This window comes from Salarias fasciatus, unplaced genomic scaffold (genome assembly GCF_902148845.1).
Source record: "Salarias fasciatus unplaced genomic scaffold, fSalaFa1.1, whole genome shotgun sequence".
NCBI lineage: Eukaryota > Metazoa > Chordata > Actinopteri > Blenniiformes > Blenniidae > Salarias > Salarias fasciatus.
In genome coordinates, this window is record NW_021941246.1 from 155679 (window position 1) to 181590 (window position 25912).

Consider the following 25912-nt stretch of genomic DNA (forward strand, 5'->3'; position numbering starts at 1 on the left):
TTAGTTTGATCAGTTTTAGCAAACAAATCAATGACTGTATGTTTGTTTTCAAAAGGAGATCAGATCTGATGTGTTGTGTGTTGCGGTGTACCAGGGAGTGTGTGTTTATCTGTCTGTGAGGACAGAACTGACAAGACGTGTCCTCTTTTCGGACAGCAGGTCTGACTGGATCTTTAAGGTCACTCCCTCCGTAACGTTTAAATTTAAGATGAAGAAATAAAATAAACAGATTGAGCATGAAGTGATGATCCCATCTCTACTGCCCTCCTCCTCTGACCGGAGGTTATAAGTGAAGTTGGCTCGCAGCTGCTGCAGGCTCAGCTGCCAGCTGCAAACTAGCTTCACCGCTAACGTGACTTCATTCACAAAGAAACCGCATTTTCAGTAGCATCGCTTAAAAACTAATAAACTCACTTACTTGCCTTTATGAAAATGGTGAGAGCAAACCAGCATGTTGTCAGACATGGAGTCTAAAGTGATGCTCTTCTTTCCTGTCGCTGCTGCGACTCCCGCCATCCGACGCCTCCTCCTCAGTCTGCTCTCCGTAACTTCTTTTCCACTTGGGAAACTGGAAAAACCGCAGACTGTCGTCTGTCCTGCTCCCATTCCATCGACGTGACCGACTGGTGGTCGCCTTTCACGCAACAGGATCTTCTCGTTTTGAAGAAATACTGCTGCACTCAGAAACGTGGATCACAGAAAGCAGCTGGCAAGCGAGACCTGAACAATCCCACAATGCAACAGCGTGACGACAGCTGCAAATAGAAACGGACTTCCCCGCGCACACCAGCAGCTAGCTTCCAGCTTCTAGCTTCTTCTGGAGAGATTCTCATTGGTGTGGACACCTGTCACTCAAACATGCCCGACCAATGGAGAAGCTCCGCCCACTGCGGGACGTTTGTGTCAAAATGATTCAATCAAAAAAGAGGCTTCAAAACTTTTTTCACTTTGATCGGAAATAAAGGTGTTTGAATGTCAAAACAAAGTCGAAACACTCCGAACATTTTTTTTTTTTTTTGCTTTGATTGAAAACATTTTTTTCGATTGAAGTTATATCTTTGATTGAATAATAACAAATGTCCTACCCATAATATGGCTCAAATCCAAAAATAGGACTTCAATCAAAAAATGTATTTTCAACCAAAAAAAAAAATTCTATCAAAGAAAAAACGTGTTTATATGCAATTTTTTTGGGGATATCCAATTCTTCTTTTGGGTTTAAACAAGTTTTTTCTTTGATTGAAAACATGTTTTGCGATTGGAGCAACTTTTTTCGATTGAAAAAAAAAGAAACAAATTTACCTCCATACTTTTTCTCACAACATGCAGAGAGCCTGCGCTTCAGGGCCCTTCTTCTTCTGTGGTGTCTGTGTAAAATAAGGTTGAACATGCAAACAGCACCCCTAGTGGCATGAAGTGCCAATGCAGTCATGGCGTCGTACGTGTCACCTGCATGTAATGCATCACATTGATGCTAGCCGGGTAGTCGTGGGGCCCCATTAGGTAGGTTCCCGGCGTGTCATTGTAGATTGTCTGGGGAATTCAAGCTGTGTCGCTGATATCCGCCGTCTGTCGGGGCCTCCTACCAGCAACTAACCGCTGAGCACTCGGAAAGGGCCCCATGCGGGGGTTTTCGACACGCTGTCGTTGCAGCGTCTAGTCTAGTCATTGAAATTGACTGATGTCAGCCGTCCCTCGGGGCCCCCTTCAGCTCGGGCCCTATGTGCAGCGGCGCCTCTGGCTGGAGAGAAGCAGCTGCTGCTCACTCCGCCTCGGATTCAAACAAACAAACTAAAATCCTCGGCCGTGGATTTCACCACAAGAGGGCCCGAGGGTTTTCATAACCCACCAACCCTATCTAAGGTACGCCTCTGCTCTGGTTATGCGGCTCCTGCCGTGGCCCCTGTAGGTCTCGGGCCCCTGGGCAATTGCCCAGTTGAACTCATGGTTAATCCGGCCTTGCTGAGACCCTGTAGGACTGAGACCCTGTTGGACCATAGGCTCGTCCATTCCTCACGTCCGCTCTGGAGCCTCCGTCCTCCGATGCCGGGCGTTTCCTAACAGGCTACATTCTGGACTCAGAGGGTCCCTGCAGGCCTCTGGTCCTCTGATCCTCCAGAAGCTTCCGGCTCCAGACTGTCTCTGGTCCTTTATTCCAGATTATTCAGAGGAAGTGAGGCTCGTTCACTGTCAGGACATCATCATGCAGCAGTCAGAGTTTATTTAGCCTTTCTTTCTGTTTCCGAATGCGGGGCGGCGCCCAGAGATCAGATACTTTCACTTCTGTCTCAGACCTCCTCCTCCGTCCAGACAGTCTGTCTCCGTCCTCCAGCGTCTCTCTGGGTGTCTCTGTGGAGACATCAGGCTCGTCTCTTTACCGTCATGTTCTGCTTGCTGTGGCGCTCTGGCGATGCTCTACCGGCGCCACGAAATCTGGCAGCTGGGCGCCCGGTCCCTAGACAGGAAGTCATGACGATTTTTACGTCACGCGGACCGACGCGCCACGAGGACATGTGAAGAACCCCCCAGGAGGAGGGGGCAGCCATACCTGGACGGAGACCCGCTCTGGTTCCCCTCGGTACCTGGATGGAGACCTGCTCTGGGTCTAGTTGATGGATCCGGGACGCTGTGTTTTCAGATCTTGTGCCATGTCTTAAGTTTTGACTTGTTGTCCTATCATGTCCTCGTCCTCATGTCCACCATGAAGGGACGTGTCTGAAAAGTTTAGTCAGGCCTCAAATAATATTTTTGAAAGTGGTTTGTGAGCTGGTCTGACACCTGGTCTGACACCTGGTCTAAGACCTGGTCTGACACCTGGTCTAAAACCTGGTCTAAGACCTGGTCTAAGACCTGGTCTGACACCTGGTCTGACACCTGGTCTAAAACCTGGTCTAAGACCTGGTCTGACACCTGGTCTGACACCTGGTCTAAGACCTGGTCTGACACCTGGTCTGACACCTGGTCTAAGACCTGGTCTAAGACCTGGTCTGACACCTGGAGATCCTCCATCTTTTGAGATCTTGGTCTGTTTTCCCAGCATGCTCTTCAGACATGGAAGGTGAGACTGGACCAGGTTCTCACCAGAACTCTGCTCTGCTTTGTTCTTGTTCTCTTGGGACGGTCCAGGTCTTCGGCCGGCCCCTGGTCTCTTTAAGTCTGTGATTCAAATGAAGTCGACACGGATCCTGTCAGATTTGTTCTGGTGCTGACAACAGAGTCCTGATTCACGCCTTCCAGAACCGAGCCACAGAGTCCTGGTCCTTCAGGAACCCTGCTGGTCCTTCAGGAACCCTGCTGGTCCTCAGGAACCCTGCTGGTCCTCAGGAACCCTGCTGGTCCTCAGGAACCCTGCTGGTCCTCAGGAACCCTGCTGGTCCTCAGGAACCCTGCTGGTCCTCAGGAACCCTATGCTCCCGTTTCCACTGAGGTCTGAGACAAAACTCAAAGTGGGAACACAAGTTGTTCAGGTGCTTTTATTTTGTCAATGAAGAGATTGAACGTTTATAGATTTAGGATCAGCTGGGACAGGCGGCGGCGGCGGCGGCGGCGGCGTTACGCCGGCCAGCAGCAGCACGCCGCCAGCTGCCGGTTGGGGAGCTGCACCTCCATCAGGCGCTCCAGGCTGTCGTCGGGGTCGTCGGGGTCGCCCGCGGCTTCGGCCCACGCCGGCTGGGTCGCTTCCACGGACCAGAATGCAACAGGAACCTACACAGGCGGCCCGGTGAGAGGAGGACCCGCACCGCGCCGCCGCCTCCGGCTCCGACTCACCTTCAGCTGCATCTCCGCCAGCATGACCTCCAGGCCCGCCATGTGATTGGTCAGATCAGGGCGAGACTCCTCCTCCAAGGTGAGCCACGGCACCTGGACCGACGCCACCCTGGAAGCCACGCCCACCACGCCGTCCACGCACCCTGCGGGGGACGGAGGGTCAGCGGGAGGCGCCGGCTGCCACGGTGGCGGCGGCGTCAGCTGACCTGTGTTGACCAATGAGCGCCGATCGCAGCGCTGAGTCAGCGGGAACTGGCCAATCAGGTCGCTGGCTTTATGGAGGTCAGACAGGAAGTTCTCCAGAGCCGACAGGAAGAGAACCCAAAGACGCTCCGACACCCGTCTATCCTCCACACCAGAAGGGGTGGAGTCACAGTCTGACAACAGGCGCAACAGTCGGCGAGCCAGACCTGTACACACACACACACACACACACACACACACACACACACACACACACACAGTGTTTCAACGCTTTGTGGAGAACTACTGGGACTCACACCGCGGACCCTGACCCTCACACATCCGCCCGACTCCAAACATTCACACAGGTGTGGTGTCGGAGTGGGCGGAGCCTCTGCGGCGTTACCCCGGCAGATCCGGTGAGCCACGGCTCTGGTCTCGTCCAGCTCGTCTCTCAGGAAGCTTCCGTCGGCCGAGCTGCCCAGCGACGCCGCCAGCTGCTGGAAACAGGAAGTGACCCGGCCGAGGGCGTCCTGAGCGCGCTCACACTCCGCCTGCTGCCGCCGCCGCGCCGCCAGCTCGTCCACCGACCGGCGCCAGCGGCTCATCCTGAGGCCTGTCTGCTGGCGGCACACCGGGAGCACACACACACACACACACACACGCATGCCCGTTACACACACCTGTTACACACACACACACACCTGTTACACACACACACACACCTGTTACACACACACAAACGCCTGTTACATATACACACCTGTTTTACACACACACACACACACCTGTTACACACACACGCCTCTTAAATATACACACCTGTTAGACACACACACACACGCCTGTTACATATACACACCTGTTTTACACACACACACACACACACCTGTTACACACACACGCCTCTTAAATATACACACCTGTTACACACATGCACGCACGCACACACACACACACACACACACACACACACACACACACACACACACACACACACACACACACACACACACACACACACACACACACACACAGGCTGGGTATGGCTATTCTTGTGGGGACCTTCCACTGACTCCCATTACCCTGACCCTGACCCTGACCCTGACCAAAACACAGCCTAACCCTAAAGAAATGTTTTTGACCTTTGACTTTTTTCAGTAACACTGTTTCCCCTCATTAGGACCCAAGACAAGACCCCACAAATGACATTGTGGAGGGTTTTCCTACATTTTGTCCCCACAACCTTAGGAAAATCCGGACCCGGTCAGCGTGTGGAACATTCTTCACTGACAGAGTTAAATCCTTTGATAAACATTAAAACACGCTGATGTCTGGAGACGTACCTCGATAGATCTGATCCTGGCCCGGCTGACGGGAACGGGTCCGGCGGTCCGGACTGTTTCTTACCTGCTGCTGGTCGTCACGGAGGACTGGGAGCAGCAGGCGGCTCGGAGCAACACTGCAGGTCTCTGGAGACCCAGAGCTTTAATTACTGCAGTGACAGCAGCTGAGTCCTCTAGAGGAGAGCTCCACCCACCTCCACCTCCACCCACAACACCCTCCTCCATCCACCTCCACCCAGAACACCCACCTCCACCCAGAACTTTCTGATCTGCGGGGTCCCTGGTTCAGACTGAGCCTGTCTGCTCTGGTTCTCTCCTGAACTTGAGGAACCCTGTCCCAGTCAGGAACTGCCCTGCTCTGCTCCTGACTTCAGTAACGGCTGTGAACATGAAAGTGAGACTGTAGCTTTCTGACGGAGGAACGTGGTGAACAGACGTCACATTTACAAAACCTGCTGACTTTATTTTCGGTGGGACGACAGCTGAAGTGTTTGTTTTGAACAGTTTGATTTCCTGTTAGTGAACCGAGCTAGAAAATCCAAACCAGGCAAAATGTCCACTTTGCTACACATGTACAACGTAAAAAACAACAATAATCGAGTTAAAGAGTGGTTCAGCACAGGTGAGCCTTGCTGGACTGACAGGCTCTCTGTGCTGACGCTCAGTGAGGATTCAACAGTCACACCTGAAGCTGTTCCACGCTTTTCTGTCCGCACAGTCCATGTGTGGCGGTCAGGAAGCGTCCACGGTGACGGGGTGATTGCTATGGCGTCAGGAAGCCTCCAGGGGAATGGGGTGGTTGCTATGGTCTCAGGAAGCCTCGACGGTGACGAGGTGGTTGCTATGGCATCAGGAAGCCTCCATGGTGACAGCTGGTTGCTATGGCGTCAGGAAGCGTCCATGGTGATGGGGTGGTTGCTATGGCATCAGGAAGCCTCCATGGTGACAGCTGGTTGCTATGGCGTCAGGAAGCGTCCATGGTGATGGGGTGGTTGCTATGGCGTCAGGAAGCCTCCATGGTGACAGCTGGTTGCTATGGCGTCAGGAAGCGTCCATGGTGACAGCTGGTTGCTATGGCGTCAGGAAGCGTCCATGGTGATGGGGTGGTTGCTATGGCGTCAGGAAGCCTCCATGGTGACAGCTGGTTGCTATGGCGTCAGGAAGCGTCCATGGTGATGGGGTGGTTGCTATGGCGTCAGGAAGCCTCCATGGTGACAGCTGGTTGCTATGGCGTCAGGAAGCGTCCATGGTGATGGGGTGGTTGCTATGGCGTCAGGAAGCCTCCATGGTGACAGCTGGTTGCTATGGCGTCAGGAAGCCTCCACGGTGATGGCTGGCTGCTGTGGCATCAGGAAGTGTCCAGGGGGACAGGGTGGTTGCTATGGCACCAGGAAGCGTCCAGGGGGACGGCTGGTTGCTATGGCATCAGGAAGCGTCAAGCGGGACGGGGTGGTTACTATGGCATCAGGAAGCCTCCATGGAGATGGGGTGGTTGCTGTGGTGTCAGGAAGCCTCCATGGTGACGGGGTGGTTGCTATGGCATCGGGAAGCGTCCACGGTGACGGCTGGTTGCTATGGAGCCAGGAAGCGTCCACAGTGACGGGGTGGTTGCTATGGACATCAGGAAGACTCCCAGGGGACGGGGTGGTTGTTATGGTGCCAGGAAGCGTCCATGGTGACGGCAGGTTACTATGGCTTCAGGAAGCGTCCACAGTAACGGCTGGTTGCTATGGCACCAGGAAGCGTCCACAGTGACGGGGTGGTTGCTATGGCGCCAGGAAGCGTTCACGGTGACGGCTGGTTGCTATGGTGCCAGGAAGCGTCCACGGTAACGGCTGGTTGCTATGGCATCAGGAAGCCTCCCAGGGGACGGGGTGGTTGCTATGGCATCAGGAAGCCTCCCAGGGGATGGCTGGTTGCTATGGTACCAGGAAGCGTTCAGGGGGACGGGGTGGTTGCTATGGCGTCAGGAAGCCTCCATGGTGACGGGGTGGTTGCTATGGCATCAGGAAGCCTCCCAGGGGACGGGGTGGTTGCTATGGCGTCAGGAAGTGTTCAGGGGGACGGGGTGGTTGCTATGGTGTCAGGAAGCGTCCACGGTGACGGCTGGTCGCTATGGTGCCAGGAAGCGTCCACGGTAACGGCTGGTTGCTATGGCATCAGGAAGCCTCCCAGGGGACGGGGTGGTTGCTATGGCATCAGGAAGCCTCCCAGGGGATGGCTGGTTGCTATGGTGCCAGGAAACGTTCAGGGGGACGGGGTGGTTGCTATGGCGTCAGGAAGCCTCCATGGTGACGGGGTGGTTGCTATGGCATCAGGAAGCCTCCCAGGGGATGGGGTGGTTGCTATGGTGCCAGGAAGTGTCCAGGAGGACGGGGTGGTTGCTAAGGCGTCAGGAAGTGTCCATGGTGACGGCTGGTTGCTATGGCGCCAGGAAGCGTCCATGGTGATGGGGTGGTTGCTATGGCGCCAGGAAGCGTCCATGGTGACAGGGTGGTTGTTATGGCGCCAGGAATTGTCCATGGTGACGGGGTGGTTGCTATGTCCCCAGGAAGCGTCCACGGTGACGGGGTGGTTGCTATGGCGCCAGGTAGCGTCCACGGTGACGGGGTGGTTGCTATGGCGCCAGGAAGCGTCCACGGTGACGGGGTGGTTGCTGTGGCGCCAGGAAGCGTCCACGGTGATGGGGTGGTTGCTATGGCCCCAGGAAGCGTCCATGGTGACGGGGTGGTTGCTATGGCGCCAGGAAGCGTCCACGATGACGGGGTGGTTGCTATGCCGCCAGGAAGCGTCCACGGTGATGGGGTGGTTGCTATGGCCCCAGGAAGCGTCCACGGTGACGGGGTGGTTGCTATGCCGCCAGGAAGCGTCCACGGTGATGGGGTGGTTGCTATGGCCCCAGGAAGCGTCCACGGTGACGGGGTGGTTGCTATGTCCCCAGGAAGCGTCCACGGTGACGGGATGGTTGCTATGGCGCCAGGAAGTGTCAAAGGTAACGGCTGGTTTGCTGTGGCACCAGGAAGCATCCACGGTGATGGGGTGGTTGCTATGGTGCCAGGAAACATCCACGGTGACAGCTGGTTGCGATGGCGTTAGGAAGCGTCCACGGTGTCGGCTGGTTGCTATGGCGTTAGGAAGCGTCCACGGTGTCGGCTGGTTGCTATGGCAGCCTGTGCGTGCGTGCAACCAGCACCTCCCTCAGCTCGTGGCAGAGACACTGGCAGAAGCCGTAGAGGACGAGCAGCAGCAGCGTGGACGGCACCAGGCTGACCAGCAGGACGCCGAGCCACAGCTGGCCGATCATCAGCAGGTAGATCCCCAGAGGCAGCGAGCTGAAGTACACCTGTGCACACACACACACAAACACACAACTCGTCACTCGCACACACTGTGCCGGACGCACGGCCTCGCGGCGCTGCACCGACCAGACACAGCGCCCCCAGCAGGCAGCGGGGAAAGCCGCGGGACGTCCAGGCGCGGCACTTGTGCGCCGGCAGGCGGCAGGGCAGCGAGTCCAGGCTGGCCGGCCGGTACAGGCCCACCACGTTCAGCGTGCTCAGCGAGTCCGAGGACGGCGACTCCTCGGGGAGCTCCATGATGGTGATGACCAGGCAGTCGGAGGAGCGGTGCGACGCCTCGGCGGACCCCCCCGGGCCCGCCCCCGTCCCCGTCCCCGCCCCTGCAGAGGGATGGACAGCTTCACCGACACCACCCGAACAGAGACGGACGCAGACGGAGGGACTCTCACCGGTTAGACCGCTGGGACTCAGGACCACCTCCCCCCCGCCTCCACCCCCCCCTCGCCGGGCCCGGTCCTGATACGATAACACGGCCAAAATGTGCCGGTCGTCCTCCATCAGCCACACCTGCAGAGGAGGAAGCTTCCTGTTCAGTCTGGACGGCACTCTGACGGGGGGCAGCGTTACCTCTTCCTCGGGGACCGGGGTCTCATGGCGGCAGAACGGGCAGCTGATGACAGACGGTGAAGATTCTCCTGGAAACAACACTCTCACCATCAGTGCTCCAGCACGTCGGCCCGTCTCCGTGTTCGATGCCAGGCTCAGGCGGCTTCACTCACCCATGTCGGCCATCTTCTTCAGACACTTGGCGCAGACTCGGTGCAGACAGCCCAGCAGTTTGGGCTTCCGGCTGCGGGTGTCGTAACGATTGTAGCAGATTTTACACTCCAACTCCTCCAGCGTGTAAACCACCGACTGAGCCCAGGACTGCACCTGAACGCACCACGACACAGAGGTGATGTCCCTGAACGCACCACGACACAGAGGTGATGTCCCTGAACGCACCACGACACAGAGGTGATGTCCCTGAACGCACCACGACACAGAGGTGATGTCCCTGAACGCACCACGACACAGAGGTGATGTCCCTGAACGCACCACAGTATAGTGTCACTGTCCCTCTGGGTGGCCTGCTGGAGCCTTGCTACTTCGAGTCCTTTATGCTCCGAAGCTCAGTGCTAGTGCTAATACTAATGCTAACGCTAATGCTAATGTGAGTCCTCTGCTGTCTGACCCTCGGATTCAGGTTCTCCGTCCGGGGCTCTGAAGGCCACAGGCACCAGGACTCCACGGCTGTTTCACTGCTGTTTTCTGGGCACTGCTTGAATGTTTCAGATATTTGTTTATGCATTTAATGAGTGTTTCCAATGGTTTTCCTGTTTCCCATAATACCATACTCTGGACATTGTGCACAATTTTGCACTTGAGCTGTGTTCCGTTGCACCTTCTGCACTTTTGACAACCTGCTGCTCACTGGGTTAATTTATTCTCCTTCCTGTATGTCGAATTAACGTGACCTTTGCTGTTTGCTGCAAATCAAAAAACCTTCAACACACAAATGGAGCGAAGCTTGAAGTTTGATTTTCACTCACAGCCTCCAAAACAACATTTGGCCATGAGGACTGAGGGGCTGAGGGGAGGCTCACCTGGGCCTCCACCTCCGGGCCTGACTCCACCTTCAGCTGGCTCATCCTCTGGCAGCGGGTCAGGGGTTGAACCACCGCTGGCGCTGGACTGGAAGGCAGAGAGCGGGCCAGGAACAGTCAAAGACCAGTCGTTTCCAAGGAGACAGGCTCGCAGGTGGAGACTCACCTGAGTCTAGATCAGCTGATCACAACTGAAGAGAAGGCCGGTCCATCCAATCAGCTGACACGTCCATCCAATCAGCTGACACGTCCATCCAATCAGCTGACACGTCCATCTTCGGAGATGAATGAGAGCATGAGCTACCACAATCATAGTTCTAGCAATGACAATAACCGTCCCTCTGTAACACTGTCCCTCTGTAAAACCATCCCTCTGTAACACCGTCCCTCTGTAACGCCGTCTCTCTGTAACACCGTCTCTCTGTAACACCGTCTGTAACACTGTCCCTCTGTAACACCGTTGGTAACAGCGTCCCTCTGTAACACTGTCCCTCTGTAACACCATCTCTCTGTAACACCGTCTCTCTGTAAAACCGTCCCTCTGTAACACCATCTCTCTGTAACACCGTCCCTCTGTAACACCGTCTCTCTGTAACACCGTCCCTCTGTAACACCGTCTGTAACACCATTCCTCTGTAACACTGTCCCTCTGTAACACCGTCTGTAACACCATCCCTCTGTAACACCGTCTCTCTGTAGCACCATCCCTCTGTAACACCGTCTGTAACACCGTCCCTCTGTAACACTGTCTGTAACACCGTCTCTCTGTAACACCGTCTGTAACACCATCTCTCTGTAACACCATCCCTCTGTAACACCATCCCTCTGTAACACCGTCTCTCTGTAACACCATCTCTCTGTAACACCGTCCCTCTGTAACACCGTCTGTAACACCATCCCTCTGTAACACCGTCTCTCTGTAACACCGTCCCTCTGTAACACCGTCCCTCTGTAACACCATCTGTAACACCGTCCCTCCGTAACACCGTCACTCTGTAACACCGTCTGTAACACCGTCCCTCAGTAACACCGTCTCTCTGTAACTCCATCCCTCAGTAACACCGTCTCTCTGTAACTCCATCCCTCTGTAACACCGTCTGTAACACCGTCTGTAACACGTCCCTCTGTAACACCGTCTGTAACACCATCTCTCTGTAACACCATCTCTCTGTAACACCATCCCTCTGTAACACCGTCACTCTGTAACACCGTCCCTCTGTAACACCGTCTGTAACACTATCTCTCTGTAACACCATCCCTCTGTAACACCGTCTCTCTGTAACACCATCCCTCTGTAACACCGTCTGTAACACCGTCTGTAACACCGTCCCTCTGTAACGTCTGTAACACCGTCCCTCTGTAACGTCTGTAACACCATCCCTCTGTAACACCGTCTCTCTGTAACACCGTCCCTCTGTAACACTGTCTCTCTGTAACACCGTCTGTAACACCGTCTGTAACACCGTCTGTAACACCGTCCCTCTGTAACACCGTCTCTCTGTAACACCATCCCTCTGTAACACCGTCTGTAACACCGTCTGTAACACCGTCCCTCTGTAACGTCTGTAACACCATCCCTCTGTAACACCGTCTCTCTGTAACACCATCCCTCTGTAACACTGTCTCTCTGTAACACCGTCTGTAACACCGTCTGTAACACCGTCCCTCTGTAACACCGTCTCTCTGTAACACCATCCCTCTGTAACACCGTCTGTAACACCGTCTGTAACACCGTCCCTCTGTAACGTCTGTAACACCATCCCTCTGTAACACCGTCCCTCTGTAACACCGTCTCTCTGTAACATCGTCCCTCTGCAACACCGTCTGTAACACCATCTCTCTGTAACACCGTCTCTCTGTAACACCGTCTTTCTGTAACACCGTCCCTCCGTAACACCGTCTCTCTGTAACACCGTCTGTAACACTGTCCCTCTGTAACACCGTCTCTCTGTAACACCGTCTGTAACACCGTCCCTCCGTAACACCTTCTCTCTGTAACACCGTCACTCTGTAACACCGTCCCTCGGTAACACCGTCTCTCTGTAACACCGTCCCTCTGTAACACCGTCTGTAACACCGTCCCTCTGTAACACCGTCTCTCTGTAACACCGTCCCTCTGTAACACCGTCTGTAACACCATCCCTCTGTAACACCGTCTCTCTGTAACACCGTCTGTAACACCGTCCCTCTGTAACACCGTCTCTCTGTAACACCGTCTGTAACACCGTCCCTCTGTAACAACGTCTGTAACACCATCTCTCTGTAACACCGTCCCTCGGTAACACCATCCCTCTGTAACACCGTCTGTAACACCGTCTGTAACACCATCCCTCTGTAACAACGTCTGTAACACCATCTCTCTGTAACACCGTCTCTCTGTAACACCATCCCTCTGTAACACCGTCTGTAACACCGTCTGTAACACCGTCCCTCTGTAACAACGTCTGTAACACCGTCACTCTGTAACACCGTCCCTCTGTAACACCGTCTGTAACACCGTCCCTCGGTAAAACCGTCTCTCTGTAACACCGTCCCTCTGTAACACCATCCCTCTGTAACACCGTCTCTCTGTAACACCGTCTCTCGGTAACACCGTCCCTCTGTAACACCGTCACTCTGTAACACCGTCTCTCTGTAACACCGTCCCTCTGTAACACCGTCTCTCTGTAACACCGTCTGTAACACCGTCCCTCTGTAACACCGTCTGTAACACCGTCCCTCTGTAACACCGTCACTCTGTAACACCGTCACTCTGTAACACCGTCTCTCTGTAACACCGTCTGTAACAACGTCTGTAACACCGTCTGTAACACTGTCCCTCTGTAACGTCTGTAACACCATCTCTCTGTAACACCGTCTCTCTGTAACACCGTCTGTAACAACGTCTGTAACACCGTCTGTAACACTGTCCCTCTGTAACGTCTGTAACACCATCTCTCTGTAACACCGTCCCTCTGTAACGTCTGTAACACCATCCCTCTGTAACACCGTCCCTCGGTAACACCGTCACTCTGTAACACCATCCCTCTGTAACACCGTCCCTCGGTAACACCGTCACTCTGTAACACCGTCTCTCAGTAACACCGTCTCTCAGTAACACCGTCTCTCTGTAACACCGTCTCTCTGTAACACCGTCCCTCGGTAACACCGTCCCTCTGTAACACCATCTCTCTGTAACACCGTTCCTCTGTAACACCGTCTGTAACACCGTCTCTCTGTAACACCGTCTGTAACACCGTCTCTCTGCAACACCGTCCCTCTGTAACACCGTCTGTAACACCGTCTCTCTGTAACACCGTCCCTCGGTAACACCGTCTCTCTGTAACACCGTCTGTAACAACGTCTGTAACACCGTCTGTAACACCGTCTGTAACACTGTCCCTCTGTAACGTCTGTAACACCATCTCTCTGTAACACCGTCTCTCTGTAACACCGTCTGTAACAACGTCTGTAACACAGTCTGTAACACTGTCCCTCTGTAACGTCTGTAACACCATCTCTCTGTAACACCGTCCCTCTGTAACGTCTGTAACACCATCCCTCTGTAACACCGTCCCTCGGTAACACCGTCACTCTGTAACACCGTCCCTCGGTAACACCGTCTCTCAGTAACACCGTCTCTCTGTAACACCGTCTCTCTGTAACACCGTCCCTCGGTAACACCGTCCCTCTGTAACACCATCTCTCTGTAACACCGTTCCTCTGTAACACCGTCTGTAACACCGTCTCTCTGTAACACCGTCTGTAACACCGTCTCTCTGCAACACCGTCCCTCTGTAACACCGTCCCTCTGTAACACCGTCTCTCTGTAACACCGTCTGTAACACCGTCTCTCTGCAACACCGTCCCTCTGTAACACCGTCCCTCTGTAACACCGTCTGTAACACCGTCTCTCTGTAACACCGTCCCTCGGTAACACCGTCTCTCTGTAACACTGTCTGTAACACCGTCCCTCTGTAACACCGTCTGTAACACCGTCCCTCGGTAACACCGTCTCTCTGTAACACTGTCTGTAACACCGTCCCTCTGTAACACCGTCTGTAACACCGTCCCTCTGTAACACCGTCTGTAACACCGTCTCTCTGTAACACCGTCTGTAACACCGTCTCTCTGTAACACCGTCCCTCTGATGGAGTGTTGGATCAATCCGATTCTCCAGAATGTTGAATAACATTTCCGTCCGTCTCCTGAGGTCTCTGCGATGCTGACATTTTTCAGAGTGGGATCATGAGCAGGCGGTCCAGACCGGTCCTGCTGTCCACCAGGTCCCAGCGCTCACCTGGTTCACCTGAGGCTGCTCACCTGCTGCTGTGCGGCGTCTGGTGGCGGTTGCTGCGGTCCTCAGCTGAAGCACGGCGCTCGCAGGAAATGTCAACGCTTCATTCCGGTGACGGTGAACGGCTGAAGCAACATGCTGCTGAAAGTGTGAGGAGGACGCTGCAGGTTAGTCCCTGCAGGTGAGGACGCTGCAGGTTCGTCCCTGCAGGTGAGGACGCTGCAGGTTAGTCCCTGCAGGTGAGGACGCTGCAGGTTCGTCCCTGCAGGTGAGGACGCTGCAGGTTAGTCCCTGCAGGTGAGGACGCTGCTGGTCCTTTGCTGCGGGGGGACAGGTTGCGGGTCAGTCACTGTCCTCTGTCTGCGCTCGAAGCAACATGGTCGGCCTCGGTCTGTGTCTTCGCGCGGAGTGTCCTCTGCAGCGGACATCTGCTGAGCCGTGGCTGCAGTGTTGGACCGCGGTCCTCCTCCGGTGCTAACAGGCTAACGGCTCGGGGCCTGCGGGAGCCTGCGGGGACCGACTGCTGCGCGTTCTGTCCGCCTGTCTCGTGCCTGTGGACGCTGCGGTCCCGGTGACTCACCGCCTCTCCTCCTCTCCTCTGCCTCACTGCAGCGCACCCGGCGGCTGCGGCAGCATGGTTTCCATGGCAACGGGATCCAGATGCACGACGGGAAATGTTGAAGTGACGTTCAGCAAAGCGATCAATCCATTAGTCTCTCTCTCTCGCTCTCTCTCTCGATGGAGAATGGGCGAATGAACTGTAGATGGATGGATGATGGATGGATGGAGTGTAGATGGATGGATGGATGGATGACGGATGGATGAATGGAGTGTCGATGGATGGATGGATGGATGGAGTGTAGATGGATGGATGGATGGAGTGTAGATGGATGGATGGAGTGTAGATGGATGGAGTGTAGATGGATGGATGGATGGATGGATTGTGGATGGATGGATGGATGGATGGAGTGTCGATGGATGGATGGATGGATGGAGTGAACGCCACACACGCCTTCTCTCAAGCTGCAGAAAGTAACGGCGAACACGACGTCTTGCTGAGACGAGAAAACGGCTACATGAAGCAGAGCCAAAGATCCTCCCTGGCAGTGCTGCCAGCTGGGAAATGTAGGATTATCGTACCAGAGACATAAAATTATCGTATTTTGTGGAAAATTATCGTACACCCGTCATAATCAAACTAAAAGAGTCTATTGATGCACTGTAGTCACTCCAGTGTTGAAAAGCGTCTAACAGGCGCTCACGGCTTTGCGCCAATACGGAATGGATCAAAGAACGTCTGAATGGATTCATCAGCAGCTCCACAGTGGCGTCAGGCGAATGTGTCCCCCATAAACAATGACGGGTGGAACTAATGAGCCAAACCATGAGGCCTGGAGGCCACCCAATGTCAGGAAATAGACAGCACCAGGTTTAAAAGGTAAATAGTTTTCATGATAACTGACAAGGAAATAAAGATCTGGCTTCACGTATTGAAATTTTATTTTCAGTGAAACAACATTGTCTCTGTCCTCAATGAAAACAGTTCATAAAATAAACAAAAACTACACTTATGCAAACTTAAAAGTGCCTGTGTCGTGCCAAAACTTGATTTTTGCCAGAAAGTGATTTCCGGTAGGTGGAATCAGTTTTAAAGTATTGGTTGTGTTCAAATGTTGTAAATCTGACTCTGCTGAGTTATATTAAATAATTTTGGGGCAAAATATCCCTCTGTATACAATACCAGAGGCGTGAATCTGTTGTTGGCAAGCAAAATAAGCTGATTTTCACATAATGTCCCTTTACTCAATTTTCAAACCGTACAAAGCACTGCCTGGGATCAAATCACTCTGTTGAGCGATCTAGTAACTTTGGTGCAGAAAAAAACCCCACATAGAACAAGCAGCTGGGCGTACAGGAGGCTATCACATGCAAACACATAGAAACATCGTTCGATGTTCATAAACAAACTTGTTTGAGCCATGGAGACTGCTGCAGAGACACAGAAGCTGCGCTTCAGCCTCCGCGGACCGGCTCCGTTCCTTCTTCTATTTCTTTTCCTTTCCTCACTCATGGGGCGCAGCGGACTATTCAGCCAATCATTACCTCTGTTCTGAGGCCAGCTCACATTTAGAAAAGCACGATTGGCTTGAAACTTGTCACGTGGAAAGAGATGCCTTCAGGGTTTCACAAAAAAATCCGACAGACAGCTGCGACAGGCTGATTACAACCAATTACAACCACACTTTCACGGAATGGTCAAATTATCGTATATTTGGCCTTTTTTGGGATTATTGATCGTACATCGTACAGAGGGCAAAATTATCGTACAAATACGATAATTATCGTACACCTGGCAACACTGCTCCCTGGATCCCAGCAGATCCACTGCACCCTGTGTGTGTGTGTGTGTGTGTGTGTGTGTGTGTGTGTGTGTGTGTGTGTGTGTGTGTGTATAAGTCGTCTCCTTCCTTGTTGACTCCACTCTGAACTGAAAAACTTCTATTTGATGGGTTTTTTTTTCATGAACAGAATCGTGTTTTTCCACCAAGCAGGGCAAACACACACACACACACACACACACACACACACACACACACACACACACACACACACACACACACACACAGTTTCCTTAAAACCAAATTTAAACTTTAATAAAAGACTCAGGTTGAAAACGGGACGTTTCCATGGAAACAGATGGCTGTCAGAGAGAAGGAGGAGGAGGAGATGTGATTGGCTGGCAGTGAGAGGAGGACGGCAGCCTGAGGGTCCCAGGCGGTCCAGCAGAGGTCAGAGGTCAGAACGGCTGTCCCTTGATGAACCTGGAGAACATGGTGAAGGCCGCCACCGGTTTATCTGATGGAACCATGTGACCGGAGCCCTGCAGGGCAGAGGTCAAAGGTTAACAACAACGTCTGTTCAGACCCACAGCCAAACAACTAACACAATCAACAACAACAACATCCAACCAACATCCAACCAAAACAACAAGAGCAAGAGAACAACAGCAGCCAGCCACAGCGCCCTGGCTTCTGCCCGGACTCACCTGAAAGATCCTGACTGTACCGAGTCTGGACGAAGTGAAGAACGTTACATTAAAGCGAGGGTTGGCGATCGGAAATGGATTCATTTTTTTTAAATACTGGTTAAAATGATCTTGTATGACCTGATGGGAAGCAATTCATAGCATGTTCTTAAAGTAGAGCGGAAAATATCCGCTATCTACAGCAGGAGTAAAAGAGTGAAGAAAGAGGAACTAAAACTATGTCGGCACTTTCAAATTCTAAAGCAAAAGGCGCATGAGGTCTGGACACGCTCTTTGTCAAGGAACATAATAGTGATTTTGCGGCATCAATTATGTACAAAATTAATCATTCTTTTAATGAGTGTGTATTTCCTGAGGCTTTTAAAACTGCTATTCTTACACCAATTTTTAAGTCCGGTAACAGAGCAGATTTAATTCATTTTAGACCCGTAAGTATTTTATCAGCCGTATCCAAAATGATCGGAAAAATTGTTGTACAACAGCTGACTGAACACCTGGATGAAGGAAATATGATTCATCACATGCAGTTTGGTTTTCGATGCAAACATTCCACTGAAACTGCATGTTGTTATTTTCTTGAAATGCTCAAATCTAAACTGGATAAGGGAGGGGTGGTCGGGGCCGTTTTTGTGGATTTACGCAAGGCTTTCGATACAGTCAACCACTCGATTCTGCTTTCAAAACTCCTAAATTTCAATCTCTCTGCCAAAGCCATCGCTTGGTCTCAATCATACCTTTCAAACCGTAACCAGTGTGTACGAATAAATGACAAAATCGCACCACTGAAACCATGTACAACAGGTGTCCCCCAAGGCTCAATTCTGGGGCCGTTGCTTTTCAGTCTGTACATCAACGACCTGCCGTCCATCTGTGAAGATGTGGAGGTGTTGATGTACGCGGATGATACAGTTTTCTTCACACACGGTTCGGATCTGAATACTGTTGCAAACAAGCTTTCTTTGTCAATGGGAAAGGCAATGGAGTGGTTTCACGGGAATAGCCTTGTACTGAATACAGGAAAAACGGTCACAACGTGCTTCTCTAACAAACTAAATCTCAGCACTCTTCCAAATATTTATGTGGACAATTATATGATCAAAAATGTTGATGAAGTCAAGTATCTGGGAGTGACTTTGGACCCCACATTATCATTTAAAAAGCACGTTAAAAAGCTCTGTCAGGTTTTAAAATATAATGTTGCTAACTTTCACCAGATGAGCAGCTCACTATTGTTGGAAGCAGCAAAACCATATTTCAATGCAATGATAATTTCTCATGTCCTGTACTGCGTGTCGTCCTGGTCTCAAGCCAAAGCGGCCCAGAACCCGATCAGATCATTGCATAATCAGGCTCTTAAAATTCTCGACAAAAAATCTCGGCGCTACCACCACTGCAATATATTAGACAAGTACAAAATCCTGAGCTTTGACAATCTGATCAGATACTCTGATGTCCGCCTGGTGCATAAAACCCTGCATGACGCCGCCCCACCCCCTCTCCACGGCCTCGGCTAACCGCAGAGCGCTGAGCTCTGTTTCGAGGGCTGACTGTAATGTTCCTAAAACAAAGTCTGCTTCTGCCCAGGCGGCCTTTTCCCATAAAGCCATCAGAGCGGAATGGGCTGCCAAACCATCTCAACAACACGGCGGACTTTCACCGTCTTTGGAGGGCCGTCACAGACTGGCTCTGGGAGCAGCAGTCCTGGTCACACTGGAGTACCGGACGGGTATCAGGGATCAGGTGATACCTGGTGGGTAGCACCCGATGGCCATCAGATGATCAGAGGATCGGTGTAATAACACCGCCACATGAACATCTGTACCAGTTGGGTCCGCAGCTACCGGGTGCTCCCCTGGTGGGAACACCCGGTAGTTATTGCACGATTGTCTTTGACGCTCGAATACAAGATTAAGCACTTTACTCACATTTTGCACTTTTGAAAATTGCTGCTGTTTCACTTTTTACTTTTTTATTTGATGCAACTATTTTATGCACTGAAAACTGAATATTCTGCACTTTGTGTAATTGAATTTGATCTTTTGTATGATCTAATTTAATTTGTAATGTTTTATTTTGCACTTTTGTGTAATTGAATTGAACCTGTATTGTCTTTTATTTTTACATATGTTAAATGTCAAGGACTGCAGATGGAAAGTAGCTTTGTGCTAAATCTGGTGCAGCCATCTTTTTAATGTAACTGCACATTGTCCTTCAAATAAACAAACAAACAAACAAACAAAATGGGAAAAACAGCAACCAATAGTCTTGAGGGGACACCTTTTTTTAAACCAATCAAATCCCTTCGCCGTTCGACCGGCCCCCTGCGCGTACATGTCAATGGCGTGCACTGACCCTGGTTCAGTGCGGCGTAGAAGGACGGAGCGTCGTTGCAGAACGGCGGAGACGAATGTTTGGGGTTTACTCACCGCTGAGTGCGCCAGAACGTGGCGTAGTGCAAATAAAGAAAGACTAAAAAATGAAGCGCTGAGGACAGGCGAGCACTGTAATAGTGGTGCTCGTGCATGTAAGCGGGTGCGTCCCATTGGAGGAGCGAGCGGGAGCTGGGCGGAGCTGGGCGGAGCTGGGCGGAGCCTTGGGGAGATGCTACATTCGAATACAAGCTAGTTTTCCAGGATCGCCGACCCGAGCTGTAAGTGAGCATCAGGTTCTGCTGTCATGTGTCCCAAACTCCAGAAGCTTCTAAGATGTTCTGCTGAGCAGGTTCCAGAGAGCAACACTCACACCAGCTCTCAGACATCCCATAATATCTCAGCTGGCACCAACACCAAATGAAATTCAACCTACCTGTTGCCCCGCCCACAAGAACACCAACACAAGCTGTCAGGTGAGACTGCAGGCTGAAGTGACCTGTCTCACACACACACACACACACACACACACACACACACACACACACACACACACACACACACACACACACACACACACACACACACACACACACACACACACACACACACACACACACACACACACTCTACCTTCACTGTCAGGAAGCTGATGTTGTCGAACTCTTTGACGAAGCCGCCCACCTGCCGTCCGTCCACGTCGTCGTAGAGCCAGGGACGTCTCTGGACCTCCACCTGAGGGACAGGAGACAGGGACCACACGCCAGACCGGCCGCTCCGGAGGTCAGACACACACCGAGGGGACGGCGGGGGGACGGCGGGGGGACGGACGACTCACCTGCTGCTGCAGAGACTCCACAAACCACTCGTCCCCCATGAAGTTACAGGCCATGTCCACGTCCCCGTTGTAGACCAGAACCCGGTACTTCTGCACAGAGACAGGGTTCAGTGGCGTCCAGACCGTCCCGGTGCGGTGGAGCAGTGGTAGACTGACCACCGCACCGGGACGGAGCAGTGGTAGACTGACCACCGTCCCGGTGCGGTGGAGCAGTGGTAGACTGACCACCGTCCCGGTGCGGTGGAGCAGTGGTAGACTGACCACCGTCCCGGTGCGGTGGGGCAGTGGTAGACTGACCACCGTCCCGGTGCGGTGGGGCAGTGGTAGACTGACCAGGGCCGACAGCAGCTTCAGGTACTGCTTCCTCACGTCCAGGAACAGCCGGCCGTACTTCAGGTTCACCTCGGAGCTGTGGACAGACGGGGGTCTCAGCAGAAGTGGGACGGCGAGACGGGCGAGGCGCCGGGGACCCGGCGGTACCTGCAGATGACCCAGTCCAGCGCGGCGGCCCGGACGTGCAGCGCCTTCCTCACATACGGGTCGTTGAGGAACAGAGAGGACGGGGTGGAGTTGGTGCAGGGGGGGTCCAGACGGACGGAGCGGCGCTGGAACAGCAGGCTCTGCAGCTTCTGAAGGACACACACACACACATCTGGATCCACCTGACCAACACACACACACACCTGGATCCACCTGACCAACGCACGCACGCACGCACGCGCACACACACACACACACACACACACACACACACACACACACACACACACACACACACACACACACATGCACACACGCACACACGCACACACACACACACGCACACACACACACACACACACACCTGCTTCCACAGCCGGCTGCTGGGATGCTGGATGAAGGAGTTTCCCAGATCTCGGATCACCAGCGTCTGACGCTCCACACTGACCAACACACAGAGGTCACAGAGGTCACAGAGGTCAGGCGTCTTCCCAATACACCACGCCTGCAGCAAGGTCAAAGGTCACGGCTCACCTGAGTCTCTGAGCGACCCCCCCGGGACACGGGGCGTACAGGTTGTACATGTTGAGTCCTGAACTGTAGATGATGTCCTGGACGTCTGCCAGCTGCAGAGACACAGAGACAGAGGTCAGCCGTGAGGACAGCTGGACGGGTGGAGGAGACAAAACTGTCCTGGACGGGTGGAGGAGACAAAACTGTCCTGGACGGGTGGAGGAGACAAACTGTCCTGGACGGGTGGAGGAGACAAAACTGTCCTGGACGGGTGGAGGAGACGAAACTGTCCTGGACGGGTGGAGGAGACAAAACTGTCCTGGACGGGTGGAGGAGACAAAACTGTCCTGGACGGGTGGAGCAGGTTGTTGTGAGGAAGTTTAAGCAGAGAAAAAACTCACAAACACACAAAATGTGTTTTACTCAGAACAACAATAATGATTGATGAAAATTAGATGCTCTCAGTTGGATGACATCATCACTCTGCGCCAGGGGTGGGAATCCTGGTCCTGGAGGGCCGCAAACCTGCATGTTCTCCACGTCTCCCTGCTTCAACACACCTGAATCGGATCAAGGTTCATGGCCCAGTCCAGCAGGAAGCCAGATGACCAGCCTCACTGCAGTCAGCTGTGTTGAAGCAGGGAGACGTGGAGAACATGCAGGGCTGCGGCCCTCCAGGACCAGGTTCCCCACCCCTGCTCTACGCCCATATATGGTCACGAGGGTCAGTTGGATGACATCATCACTCTACGCCCATATATGGTCATGAGAAAGGAGATAAGTGTCTGTGGTCTTCAGTCGGGCTGGGAGTTCTCCCATCAGGCTCCATTAGAACCGACAGCAGGACCTGAGGACAGCGGAGGACAGCAGAGGACAGCGGAGGACAGCAGAGGACAGCAGAGGACAGCGGAGGACAGCAGAGGACAGCAGAGGACAGCAGAGGACAGCAGAGGACAGCGGAGGACAGCAGAGGACAGCAGAGGACAGCGGAGGACAGCGGAGGACAGCGGAGGACAGCGGAGGACAGCAGAGGACAGCAGAGGACAGCAGAGGACAGCGGAGGACAGCAGAGGACACACCTTTTCTCCTTCATGCCATCAAACTGTCTCTACTTATGTCACATCCTCTCGTTCTGAAGGACGTCCTGACGCTCCACATCTGCTCAGTGTGTTGACAGGAGTCACGGTGTAGCCACACCGAGTCACGACTCGGTGTGGCTACACCGTGACCGGCTCCAGAGCAGGAACCTCCCCAGCAGCAGCTCGGCAGGATTTAGGACTCCCAGCGTTCAAACCCTGTAACTTATTACAAAGGTCTTCTAGATTCTGGGAGAGAAACTTCTCCTCTGGCATCCAGTTGGTCCTTTGACCTCAGTGATCCTCAGTGATCCTCAGTGATCCTCAGTGATCCTCAGTGATCCTCAGTGATCCTCTGTGATCCTCAGTGATCCTCAGTGATCCTCTGTGATCCTCTGTGTTACACAGATGTTGATCTTTTGCTCTCAAGTCAGACAGATGTTCACGATCCTTCTTTGTGATGGACGAGGTCAGCAGAGACCAGGTTCCTCATCTATCTTTCTCACACACACACACACACACACACACACACACACACACACACACACACACACACACACACACACACACACACACACACACACACACACACACACACACACACACACACACACACACACACACACAGAGTCTTGTATTTCTATCCTTGTGGGGACCGTCCATTGACTCCCATTCATGTCTAGCCCCTAACCCTGACCCTTACCCTAACCCTAACCCACACCACAACAAAGCCTAACCCTAAAGAAATGTTTTTGACCTTTTACTTTTTTCAGTAACAACAACATGGTCAAGAAAACACTGTTTCTCCTACTGAGGACCGGAAAAAGGTCCCACAAGGCACGTTGTTCCACGTTTTGCTATCCTTGTGGGGACATTTGGCCCCAACAAGGATAGAAATACGAGAACACACACACACACACACACACACACACACACACACACACACACACACTCACGGGCATGTGGACCACTGTCTGGAGGCAGTGGGAAGCAGGAGGAGTGTCACGGCAGGTGAACACACCTGCTCTGCTGCTTGATTTTTCTGAAAGTTCCAGATCAGCAGATCGGCGCGGCTCCAGCCTGTCGGAGCTTTTCATGATCACAGCTGCACCGAGACTGAAGAGTCACCACATCCCTGTGTACTCTCTCTCTCTCCCTCCCTCCCTCTCTCACTCACGCTGTCGGTGCAGTTGGGGTTGGGGTTGTTGTAGAAGTTGCAGCTGTCGGAGCAGCAGGCGTTCTGCAGTTGCGTCCACAGCCGGTCGCCCAGCAGGCCGTGGTAGTAGGCGAAGAACACCAGGGAGTTGTCGTTCATCTCGTAGCTGGACATCCCGTTTCCCACGGCAACGCCCTGCACAGAGGCGGACAACAGAGTCACAGGACATCCCGGTTTCCACGGCAACGCCCCGCACAGAGGCGGACAACAGAGTCACAGGACATCCCGGTTTCCACGGCAACGCCCCGCACAGAGGCGGACAACAGAGTCACAGGACATCCCGGTTTCCACGGCAACGCCCCGCACAGAGGCGGACAACGGGTGAATCCCAATACACCCCCTCCCCCTACATTTGCGCGTTCCCGTGAGGGGCAGTGGTGTCCCAATCCCTGGTTGCGTGTCGGGGTAGTGGGCATAACGAGGGGGAGGGGCCATGAATCCAGCCCTTCAGAGCGAGGAGCGAGGGCCGGTACAATTTCCCAGAGCGCTTTGCGGCTCCATTTCCAAAACAACAATGGCGACCCCCGGAGAGCGCGAGGACCCGGAGAAGAAGGTTTACAAATGTAAGTATTTAAGTATATGTAAGTATTATTTCTCATGTATTCTTTTTTAAAAAAGTATTTAATAACTAGTGCTGGTTCCGTCAACGCTGTTCACGCTGTTCACGCTGTTCACGCTGTTCACGATGAGCGTCGGCTCCATGTCCCGTTCACGTTACTCATTAGCCCTCATACTGCCTGCAGATTTGTCGGATATTTCACATTATTATGATAATAAGGCAACAAGTATGTTACTTCGTACTGACGGCAGAAGCGTCAGCTTTGAGAACGCTATGTTAGCGAGCAAAGGACGTTTATGCCTAACGGGAATCACACATTTCATTCCAGGGCTGAGTGGACAACACAAGTACTTCCGCTAGTTTGGCGGGGGGCAGGGGGCAGAGCATGCCCGTGAGGGGGCACTGCCCGCCCTGCCCACCCCCGATAACGCCCCCACACTGAGGGGTCGCACTGAGGGGTCGCACTGAGGGGTCGCACTGAGGGGTCGCACTGAGGGGTCGCACTGAGGGGTCGCACTGAGGGGTCACACTGAGGGGTCACACTGAGGGGTCGCACTGAGGGGTCGCACTGCAGCGCCCTGTAGGACTGTGTAGTGAACTGTTGAGAAATGCAATGGTGGTGCTGCAGTGGTGTGGGGCAGTGCAGGTGGAGGTGTGGAGACGGTACCTGCAGGTTGAGGGTGGAGTCCTCCATCACCCTCTCAGCCAGGGTGGGGATGTAGATTCCTCCGTAACTCTCTCCAGTCAGGAACAGCTGGTTGGAGCTGAACTCAGGAAACAGGCGCAGGAACTCCTTCAGGGCCAGGAAGTTGACCAGCGCCACCTGCAGACGCCACAGCCTCACCACCGGTCCGCCGCCGGCCGATCGGCCGCCGGCGTCCCGCCGGGTCACTGACCTCCGTGTCGTTGGTGGCGTAGTTGTGATCATCAGAGTACGAGAAGCCAACCCCTGCTGGAGACTCCAGGTACAGCATGTTGGCAATCTGCCAGAGAGCAGGAGCCAATCAGCAGACAGCTGAGCCAGTGAGCAGGAGCCAATCAGCAGACAGCTGAGCCAGTGAGCCTCCTCACCCTCATCACCTCCATCACCTCCATCACCAAATCAAATCAAATCATATTGTATTCGTAGAACACTTTTCATATTAGTAAAAACAACGCAAAGTGCTGAACAGTAAAAACAGTCATAAAAACAAAAAGAATAAAAACCGCACCATCAAACAGTATGCACCACACACACACACACACACACACACACACACACACACACACACACACACACACACACACACACACACAC

General features: G+C 53.2%; 3 protein-coding genes across 3 annotated transcripts; all 3 read right to left on the reverse strand.

Annotated features, from left to right (window-relative positions):
- Positions 1–3552: 3552 nt before the first annotated feature.
- LOC115384477 (regulator of G-protein signaling 9-binding protein) lies at positions 3553–4559 on the reverse strand. The gene is made up of 4 exons (XM_030086757.1): positions 4358–4559; positions 3975–4178; positions 3769–3911; positions 3553–3705 (listed from the first exon to the last, which is right to left on the reverse strand). Exons 1-4 carry the CDS (start codon positions 4557–4559, stop codon positions 3553–3555), a joined length of 702 nt encoding a protein of 233 aa, XP_029942617.1.
- Positions 4560–8457: 3898 nt separating this feature from the next.
- LOC115384482 (E3 ubiquitin-protein ligase RNF182) lies at positions 8458–10287 on the reverse strand. The gene is made up of 6 exons (XM_030086765.1): positions 10243–10287; positions 9376–9529; positions 9224–9291; positions 9055–9163; positions 8723–8994; positions 8458–8640 (listed from the first exon to the last, which is right to left on the reverse strand). Exons 1-6 carry the CDS (start codon positions 10285–10287, stop codon positions 8458–8460), a joined length of 831 nt encoding a protein of 276 aa, XP_029942625.1.
- A 6863-nt stretch (positions 10288–17150) lies between these two features.
- On the reverse strand, positions 17151–25669 carry ctsa (cathepsin A). The gene is made up of 10 exons (XM_030086764.1): positions 25512–25669; positions 25283–25438; positions 24018–24191; positions 21786–21877; positions 21616–21694; positions 21252–21400; positions 21105–21180; positions 20772–20861; positions 20567–20668; positions 17151–17399 (listed from the first exon to the last, which is right to left on the reverse strand). The coding sequence occupies exons 1-10, from the start codon at positions 25587–25589 to the stop codon at positions 17316–17318; spliced, it is 1080 nt and encodes a 359-aa protein (XP_029942624.1). The 5' UTR covers positions 25590–25669; the 3' UTR covers positions 17151–17315.
- Positions 25670–25912: the final 243 nt, after the last annotated feature.